The sequence below is a fragment of the Caloenas nicobarica genome, chromosome 5 (genome assembly GCF_036013445.1).
Source record: "Caloenas nicobarica isolate bCalNic1 chromosome 5, bCalNic1.hap1, whole genome shotgun sequence".
In the NCBI taxonomy this organism is placed as follows: domain Eukaryota; kingdom Metazoa; phylum Chordata; class Aves; order Columbiformes; family Columbidae; genus Caloenas; species Caloenas nicobarica.
The window spans coordinates 40,525,132-40,535,420 of NC_088249.1; the positions used below are offsets into that span (position 1 = coordinate 40,525,132).

Here is a 10,289-nt window from a genome sequence, read left to right on the forward strand (position 1 = left end):
ATGCAATCAAGTGAGGTGGGAGTTGCGATATTTGTCATAGTTTTGTAGGTAAAAAGCTTTCTCCATACTTCTCCTAAATCATTGAAATATACACTGGAGTGTGCCCACCTGGCTTTGGGTACTTGTGCTAAGTTCTGCTCCGAGCTCCAGGAATGACTGAGTGGTTCTACCTTTGGTGGGATACCCAGAAAGATGTATAATCTCGTTAACAATATCTCCACAGGGTGGGATAATAGAACTTTTTGGGAAAGCCCTTTCATCTTGCTAAGCTTTGGTACATCTCCAGAAAAAGCTACAAGAAGGATCCTGGAAGTGAAAAGAAAGTGTTTTAGTAGTTGTGGGCAAAGGTGAGGCATACACAGGTAGTGCTGAAATGGTGTTGAGCCAGTTCCTTCCCACAGATCTGATCCTGTGATGTATCACTCATTTTTGATCTGCTGATTCATTGGAATTCTATTCTCAGTATACTGACTGAGATTTATGATCACTTGACCTCTTTCTTTAAAAACAGTTCTTACTAGAAGCAGCATTATAACTGCACACCTGGGTACATTCAATACCCAGTCAAAACTTCCAAGAGGACTTCCTGAAATTTCAGACACATCTATCAGCTAAATTCTCTACCTGTTTTGATCTTGTTTGTTTTACATTAATTTATCTAAGTTATATAATTCAATAACTTTTTGTTTTATACTAAAGCATGACCTTGCATATAATTCTGGAAGGAAGGGAGATAAGAAGTGCTGTGACAGGGAGAAATCACGCCAGGCCTACACCACAATTACAGACCATGTGTTGTTTTCTTCTCCTGTTTCACTTTCCCTTTTCTTGTTCTAGCCCTGTGATAGACAAGCCAAGAAAACTGGAGATCATAGAGCTAAAAGATTTTGACGTATTAACAGCCTGAATGCAGAAATAGAATCACCTTCTAGCTGTGAGCCACAAGAGCTGCATTTTGTTTGATGTGCAATGACTTGCAAGGGTGGTGTTTCCTCTTCTTCCCCTTGGTCAGAGGACACTTTTGTGGAGCAGCAAACACTCAAAGTTTTATTGATCATGCTGTTTGTCTGCAGACACCTTCTATTCTGTTCACAGATGTCCTGCTTTGGGAAGTTCTCTGAACAAGAAACCAGTAATCACAGTTTACCTGTTAAGATTCACATTCAAAACTATGTGAAAAATTAGGACTTTCTTAAGGGCAGAACCATCACTTTTAAGTGGAGGAAACACCTGCTTCAAGAAACAACTGGTAACATGATCTCCATTGCTGACACACACTGATCAACTATCAGATCTGTTATACTTTCACGAAGAAAGTGTGATGTCAGGTTTCTGGATGCCTATCCTGAAAGGGGGTGTGTGAGGATATCCATGAGAATAGGAAAATTCTCTCTTTTTTCCTCACTGCTGATGGATCGATTTGTAGAAAAGATGCACACTTGACTTTACAAGATTTTTTTGTGTCTCTGCCTTTCCCCGCTTATTTGCATCTTTCCTCCAAACTAGAACACTCATTAGCATTTGCTAATTCTTTCAATTCTTTAAAAGTCCTGTGAGACAGCTTTATATTAATGTACCAAATCAAAGCCAAATGCCTTTGTATTTGTTGTTGTCTAATACTGTGTGACCTCTGTTATGATTTCATGGAAGAGCTCCAAGCCTTGGGTTTTTTTTAAATGCATGTTATTATGAATGATGAACAAATAGATTAATGTGTTAACTCACTAAAGTTTATTAAGGTAATCAGAAATGAAACATAGCAGTGGTCATATCACAGGCATCTAACAATAAATCAGATTTATGGCACCCCCTACACCTTCGAATCCACCCTGGCACCTGAGCCTCGAGCCACGTCGTGCCGCCTCCACCCCGGCTCCCAACTGCAAGCACCCGCATTCCTCCCAGGAAAACATCACCTAGAGTTAGCACCCAAAGGAAAGAAGCTCTTCTCTAGGCAAAAGCAGAGGGAGGTGAGCTCAGCATAGAGCCGTTGTTCTAGACAGCGTGCTTGCAGGGAAGACAGTAGAGGGAATCTTTCTCCCAGGCCGTGAAGAGACAGTCATCTTATCATTTTCACCATAAAGTTTACAGGTGTATTGCAATTCTTGTGGGCTGACTAGGACAAGGTCCAGAGCCTTCAACAACTTTTTTACATTACAATACCAAGAACAAAATAACAGCAAGCCCTTTCTATTGGTGAACTTATGATGCTGTCCAGTAGAATGAGCCTTGAGGTTCAACTGGAGAATAAAGAAGGTGGTGTGGTCCTCACTCTGCTCTGGGCAATGTGCAGTTGCTCACACATCAGGAAATATTATAGACCAGAGTTTTCCACAAACATTGCCACTTGACTATCACTAAAAAATACAGCCAACTCAATGCAGCTACTAAACACCTTGCAATTTTCTCCCAGGGACTCATTTTTTGAACTCAGCCCAAACTTCCACGCTCATCTTCACAAGCTGTGAAATCTTTTTACAAGTCACCATTGTTTTAATTAACTCTGAAACATACTGCAGAGCTCTCATGTACTCCTGTGCCACTGCACAGCAGCTCTTAGCTGCAGATGTTAGGAAGTATTCTCAAGCTCACAGAAATGGAAATGCATTAAATTGGGTTGAACATTATAAGATGCCTGCAGGGGAATGTTACCAGATCCTTTATAAGGTAATGTCCCTTTTTTCTCTTTTCCAACAGATATCAACTCTTTATTCTCATTTCGATAGTGTTGGCAATGCACAACTTATGCTGTTTGTGTATGACACTGGATCGTAAGCTGTTGTTATGAGAGCACACATGTACACACATGTCCTCTGCAGGTTTTTTTCTGTTGAGACCCACACCAGCTAAACAGCATTACAGCAGCCAGTGGTTCTGGGCAATATGCTACTTACAGCTCCGTATAGGCAAATGTCAAATCTGAAAGTCCATTGTGAACAGTTATAGAGACTTTTTTGCATCACTAGAGAGTCTGCTGTTACTCACTAGTGCTTGTGATGAATGAATTAGCCATCCCTTTTTCTGTCACCATTGTAGGAAGAATATGTGATCCTGTGTGAAAGAGGAAATAAGAATAGAAGGCCATGCACATCTACCAGCAAGAAGCTGGAGGGGATTGCTAACACTAGAGTGCTGATAGCAAAGACACCTATCAAACTCTGTCAGTATTATTTCTTCAGAGTTTTCCAAGACTGGCTGATGGTGCCAGGAAATTAAAGTATCTTTGCTGAAGCTTATAGGTCTAGAGGGACCTATCATGTAAAAGGAAGTTATGAAGCAAATCTTATTCCCCTCTTCCTCTGCATGATCTGGCAAAGAAAGTAGGAGAAGCATGTAGCTGGCAATGGCTCTGGTTCAGGAAAGAGAGAGAGAGAGACTGCATCCCTCTGCATAGCCTTAACTTTGATGGGAGTAATTTCCAGCTTCCTCTGCCTCAGCATAATTAATAGATTAAAAAAATTCAATGTGAACTACAGGGCTGCCAGGGTAGTATGACCAATCCAGTGCTGGGGCATAGTAGCATTGTGGAGACACCAAATATGGTGGTGGTGAGCATAAGATCCAGAACCATTAATCACTCTGCATAAAATCACAAGCTATTTAAAAAAAAAAATGTTTTGCTGTTCTTGCTTGGTCTTCTTGCTTTGGATCCTCCCCGTGCCAAAGCTGGCCCATTTATGGAATAGTCAGCCATGCAAGAGCTGCCAGACGTACTGAACGGTAGTCCTGGCTTTGTGCACCATCTGCCGTCAAGGAGGAACACAGAGAAATTCTTCCTCTGCCTCCTCCTGTCACCATGGTCTCACCACTGTCTCCAGACGATGTCACTGCATCTTCCCTCTGGGGTGGACCACCCCTGCATCCCACCTCCTGCACTCACAACCCTCATGACTCAAATCCCATCTCATCCATTTTTCCGAGTCTCCTTTTCCCTCTCTCTTGGCCATGCTGCTGGCAGGAATGGTTATACAGATTGGTGGCTGCAGTGTGATTAAGTTATTTTGACCCTGTCCTTTTCTGTGTAATGAGAAGCTGTGAGCCAACTTTGGATCCAAGACTAGCCTGCCAGCCTTTGTACATTTGCAGATATAGTTGATAGAAACTAAGTGCATTTGAGAGATTTTCAAGTTAGGTTCTGACAGACTGACATCCCCTGAAGGTGGTGCTAATACTCACAAATAGTTTCTAAAACCTGCTTCTATTAATATGGTCACAAATTAATTTTCAGTGTGACTAGGCTATAGATTTTTTAAAAAATGGGGCAAGTCTCATACTAAATATAGTAGCAGTTATAGACCCCTCAGTGATCAAAAACCAAAGCCACCTAGGAATATAGGAAGCAAATAAAGGTTTGAGTTGCTTCTCTCACACGCTTCATTGCTCCCCTCACCATAATTCTACAATCTCTTTGCACTCAATCCCCTGTGAGGTGAGAAAGCAACAGGTAGAACAAAAGTGTTATCTGAGGTTACCCAGCTTTACTCAAGTGCCATGCCCCGGTAAGTCCCAAGGACTCATGGGCTCCAGCAGGCACAAATGGGTAAAGACCAAACATTGTCGTCCCTGTGCTGACTGGCCAGCCAGTTGGCTGGGTGGTAAGTGCTTTTGGAGAATAGATAAGAGTCACCTTTCCACTGAGATTTTAGATCCTGCACCACCCCAGGTGTACAGTTTAGAAGGTACCTCTAACTACTTCCCTAAAGAGGCATTTTTTAGATCTTCTCTCTTAAATCAGACCATAATGCTCACAAAGGTGGTGAAAAGAGTTTGCAAATTCACTGTGAACACTAGATCTGCCCTTCAGAAGATTTTGAAGAGATATAAGGGAAACTCTGGCTGGATTGCCGACAACTATACTGCTTGAGGGATGAGGCTGGTGGGCTGTGGTGAGAGCACTACCAGAGGGAAATATAATGAGGCATTAAGTTCTGTGTAATGCAACTTCAAGCATCTGAAGGTTTTTGCTTATTTCCTACAGGATTCATAATTGAGGCTCTTGCAGATGAAGAGTGGTTTGAGTCTAAAGCCAAGTTCAGCCCATTTTGTACAACGGAAATTGTTCTTTGTTTAACCTACGTTAGTCATTCAGGGAAAAATAATCCTCATATTCCATAGTGTAGTTGAACATTAAAAAATCCATTTGATACGTTTTTATTATCTTCTCAATTTGTTCTGAGTTCAATTGTCTGAGATACTCCAAGGTGATGGCACCATTAGTTCGTTTCTCTGAGCTATACCTCTTCAACTTGGGGTAGTGCAGGTTCTCTGGTGCTCCAATGGCCCTCAGAATATGTTCAGAGTCTAACCCCAAAGTTTCATACTTACCCAAAATATCATAGTGAATGTTACAAGGATCACAGAGCAGAAACATGGGTTTCCAGTGAATGTCAAGACTCTCTGGCCGTCTTGATATAATAAAGCTGACAAACTCCTGGAAGCTCACTTTTTCAGAAGAGTTTTGGTATTTCCTGAACATTGCCTTCATCTCATTAGCGACAGTGATACTGTAATATGGCTCCGAGTGCAGAAGTTTGTCTCTGTAAGCTGAAACCAGCCGTTCCAAGGGATGTCTGGTGAACATCACTTTGGTGTAATTGTTCAGAAATTCTTTTTGCATGGCAGGGGGATAACTCTCCAGCTTTTTGATCACCGAGGTTTGGTGGATCTGGTCATGCTCAATTTCAGAAGCTTCCGTATTCAAGTCTTCTTGGAGAATAAAAATAGTTCGCTTCCAGTTGGAGCAGCCTACTTTAGGCACCTCACAGTAGATAAACTTATGTTTGTGCTCCACAAAGAGCCGGCTTGCAACATACGAATCCAATTTGCTGCTTAATTTACGAAGGTTGTTCTTCAGGCAGACAGAAGCCAGTGTGCTTCTGCGATGATTTTGTGTTGCCAGCCAGTCTGCAGTGGGATCAGGAAAATCACCTGCAACCAAGGAAGAAATTTACACCATTGGTATGAAATAGACTCACATAAGTGTCTTTCTTTATGACAATCATAGCACTCAGTCTATCTCCCTACATGCAAAAACTAATGAAGATGCTAAACTCAATTTTTTGTTTAGCGTCACTGGAATCCACTATGACAACCATGCAATAAAGTATCCTGCTTAGTGAAAGGTTTGTTAACATTAAAGCTTTCAACATGTTAGCAATATTACTCTAAGCAAGATGGATGTTCTAACACTTCTAATATCATTCTTCCTCTCATACACTGATAAGATAGCTACCACAGTGACAGGGCCTTGGATATTTTCATGGTATTGTTTATCACTTAGGCTCCATAGTTACTTTATAATGCATTTGGTAAAGGTGTCCCTGGTTCTAGAAAACATTAAGACTTTCTGTTGGTAAATCCTTTACTCACCTGTTAGGTTTTTTTGTCTCTTACACAAAAACCCAAAAAGAAATACCCCAAAAAGAAAATTTGGGAGAAGGAAAACTAACACTTTGTGGTTCATATTATTTTCACAGGAAGGGGGATGACGTGATCTCTAAAGCAGAAATCTGCCTGTTAACAAGGAAAGATAACACAAGTTATATTTTGTATGACTGATATAACAAAGATAATATGATATTCTCTTACAGAATTTATGACAGCAGAAAGATCTTCTAAGCCCCATAAAACCAGGCTTTGCTAATAAGTAAAAATTCTCCTATGAAGAAGGTTCACCATGATTATACTGTTAAACCAAACAGACAAATAATGTAACCATTTCAAAGTATTACAGAATTCCCCCCTTTCTCAAAACAACGAACTGTGTAATTCTGAGCAAATACTTCTCCCTTCTCATTTAAAGCTGATGCTCTGGTCAAGAAAGCTCTCTATCCCTTTACGTTGTGTAACAATAACCTCATTTAGGATTACAGAGATGTGTTTTGGTTTAAATAACCTTACTTTTTGGAGTCTGGGTGTACAAAGTTTTCTGTAACCTGCAACAGACCTATCCCATCTCTTGCCCTGAAGCTTTCCACTTTGTACAAATAAATCAATATTCACTGCAGGAGAGACTCTTCCACATTCCAGCAGAGAATCCTGACTACTAACGATAGATTAATTCTCCCATTCTATCTCTCCCAAAGACACTGCAGTGTGTATATGGTTGCTGCTGTCACTGCTGCAGCATAAGAGCCCCAAAAGGGCTCACTATGGCAGGAGGCATATAGAAGCAGCAGAGGAAACAACAGAAAAAGACATGTTCCATGTTCACAGATAAAAGGAGAGAAGGCCAATGCAGTCCAAAATTCAAGGTATTCCCTCTCCTGTGCTCACTTGTTCTGTTCCTTTGCACTTCCTAGAGAGAGCTCTCTAAGCCCTTTGTGCAATCTTACTGCATTGCCTCCATTAGAAAGGCTCTTCACCAGCGTGCTTTTCATCACTTTTTATTTGAAGTAGCAAAATTAAGTGCAAAACCATAGCCACCGGCAAACATGAAATTCTATTTCTGTCCCATAAATTCTGCACCATCAAAAAAAGTCAAACAACACTGTCTTCCTTTTCTGCTTTTCGATTTTTCACCCTGAACCTGCTGGCAAAAAACCCCATCATTGCCTAGGTTTCTTGATGATGTAACTTAAACATTTTTTTGTTTTGTTTTTACAATGATACAACAGGACCACTTTTAAATTATTTGTGGTGCCTCCTGCCCCCCATCTCTCCCCAGTATGGATGTACATAAACCCCAGCTGCCATAATGGAAACTGGTTTCCTGGGTGTTCTGAGACAACAACAGAGGCAGCACTAGTTAAATTGCTGAAAATGTACTTGCACACAAGGCTTCTTCCTTTCAGGGCTGAAGAGTGATGATTATATCACACAACTTTACCAGCATATCTTCAAACTCACACAGTTAACAGGATTACTAATTATTCATAAAATAACAGAATACGAGGTTGGAAGGGACAATAAGGATCACCTGGTCCAAACTTTCTTGGCAAAAGCACCGTCTAGACAAGATGGCCCAGCACCCTGTCCAGCTGAGTCTTAAAAGTGTCCAATGCTGGGGAATCCACCACTTCCCTGGGGAGGTTATTCCAATGGCTGATTGTTCTCATTGTGAAAAATCTCTCTTGTGTCCAAGTGGAATCTTCCCAGCAGTAAATTGTACCTATTAGCTCTTGCCTTTTCCATGTGACTCCTTATAAAAAGGGAGTCTCCATCTTCTTTGTTGCCTCCCTTTAAATACTGGAACATGGTGATAAGGTCTTCCCTCAGCCTTCTTTTCTCAAGGCAGAACAAGCCCAGTTCTCTCAGCCTTTCCTCATATGGTGGCTTCCCAGTCCTTTGATTATCTTTGTGTCCCTTCTCTGGGCCCTCTCCAGCCTGTCCACATTTTTTTTTGTATAGTGGGCACCAAAACTGAACACAATATTCCAGGTGTGGCCTGAGAAGCACTAAACAGAGTGAGATAATGACTTTGTCTCTGCTGGTGATGGCCTTGCTAATGCACCCCAGAATCCTGTTGGTTTTCTTTGCCACTTTAAATCTCTCTTAGTGTAGGCACGATCACAGAAATGGAGAGGGATGACTGTTCACTGTCTCTGACCTGTGAACATCATTATGAACAAATGTGCAGTCACATATATTAACAATTTACTTGTGTTTACATTAAACTGTTACAATACTCATTCAAATGAATGCAGTATTTTTACACACGATGGCATTTAGCCAATATTTTTGCATTTTCTTGTCTGCATAAGACCATTATAAAGGCTACAAGAAAAAATAGGAGTTGATCTTCACCTTTAACTTTTTCTTCACTGCATGTCCATTCTCCCTTTACTGTGTCATCTATAGACTTCTAATGCATCAAAGGCTGTTTTCAAGTCCAGCTAAAGTCAGTCAGACTGTTCGTTGATCTCACAAGGTCCAAGATTCAGTGATCCCTTTTTATTCTTTTTTAGAAGTGGTTTGAAGACACAATTTCACACTGTTTAGCAATTAAAATAAATATGACAGTAAATAATTCTGTGCAGAGACTCCTTGTTAGAGCATGCTTAGGAGAAAGAACAACTCCAGGTACCAGTATAAGTTGGGGAATGACCTGTCAGAGAGCAGTGTAGGGGAAAGGGACCTGGGGGTCCTGGGGGACGGCAGGATGACCATGAGCCAGCACTGTGCCCTTGTGGCCAGGAAGGCCAATGGCATCCTGGGGCGTATTAGAAGGGGAGTGGTTAGTAGGTCGAGAGAGGTTCTCCTTCCCCTCCACTCTGCCCTGGTGAGACCTCATCTGGAATATTGTGTCCAGTTCTGGGCCCCTCAGTTCAAGAAGGACATGGAACTGCTGGAGAGAGTCCAGTGCAGGGCAACAAAGATGATGGAGTGGAGCATCTCCCTTATGAGGAAAGGCTGAGGGAGCTGGGTCTCTTTAGCTTGGAGCAGAGGAGACTGAGAGGTGACCTCATTCATATTTATAAATATGTAAAGGGTGAGTGTCATGAGGATGGAGCCAGGCTCTTCTCAGTGACAACCTATGATAGGACAAGGGGCAATGGGTACAAACTGGAACACAGGAGGTTCCACTTAAATCTGAGAAGAAACTTCTTCTTGGTGAGGGTGACAGAGCACTGGAACAGGCTGCCCAGGGAGGCTGTGGAGTCTCCTTCTCTGGAGACATTCAAAACCCGCCTGGACGCCTTCCTGTGTAACCTCATCTAGGTGTTCCTCCTCCGGCGGGTGGATTGGACTAGATGATCTTTCGAGGTCCCTTCCAATCCCTAACATTCTGTGATTCTGTGAAAGAGGTTGGACTTAATCCACCCTAAATGCTGTCACCTCAGGACAGTTACTGTTACCATACCTGTCTCAGGAAACAGAAAATGAACTAGATCAGTTTAGCCTATTTAGATACTTGTATCACATATATTTGTTAATTAAATTACTGGTACAGAATATAGGGTCTGCTGTTTCATGTTGAAACATACCAATGAGTCACCAGGGGGAAATGGAAGCGACTTGCCTCCTTGAGGGAAAGAAGCTATTTATGAGCTAGTCAAACACAGGAGACAACTCCTCTTCTAAGATATTTGCATATTTGTCAAAGCAAAAGAGCCCTTGTTTTAATTCAGAATGGTAAGACTATAAGGATGGATAGAATGAGCTCCAAGGTGACAGGTGAAATCTATATGGACCCCTCAAAAAACATCAAAGTGCAGAGTGGCTGTGAGAGCTAAAATTATCCATCAACAAGTGAGGTCAACATGATGATTCAGAGAAGTTACCTGAAGGTGAAGTCCAAAGGGTTCTTCTGAAGATATTTTCTGATGGGAGACTCCAGTAGAGAGTTC

The 10,289-nt window shown here is 41.6% G+C and overlaps 1 protein-coding gene across 1 annotated transcript; it reads right to left on the reverse strand.

Annotated features, from left to right (window-relative positions):
- Positions 1 to 5,077: 5,077 nt before the first annotated feature.
- On the reverse strand, positions 5,078 to 6,463 carry LOC135989912 (carbohydrate sulfotransferase 9-like). Its single transcript, XM_065637007.1, has 2 exons — positions 6,370 to 6,463; positions 5,078 to 5,928 (listed from the first exon to the last, which is right to left on the reverse strand). Exons 1-2 carry the CDS (start codon positions 6,461 to 6,463, stop codon positions 5,078 to 5,080), a joined length of 945 nt encoding a protein of 314 aa, XP_065493079.1.
- Positions 6,464 to 10,289: the final 3,826 nt, after the last annotated feature.

What these genes read in the sequence shown, in the direction of transcription:
- LOC135989912 (XM_065637007.1), bottom strand. Translation starts at nt 6,463, where the DNA reads ATGAACCACAAAGTGTTAGTTTTCCTTCTCCCAAATTTTCTTTTTGGG. An exon ending in GAGACAAAAAAACCTAACAG is followed by an intron (nt 5,929 to 6,369) that starts GTGAGTAAAGGA and finishes CCTTGGTTGCAG; the next exon opens with GTGATTTTCCTGATCCCACT.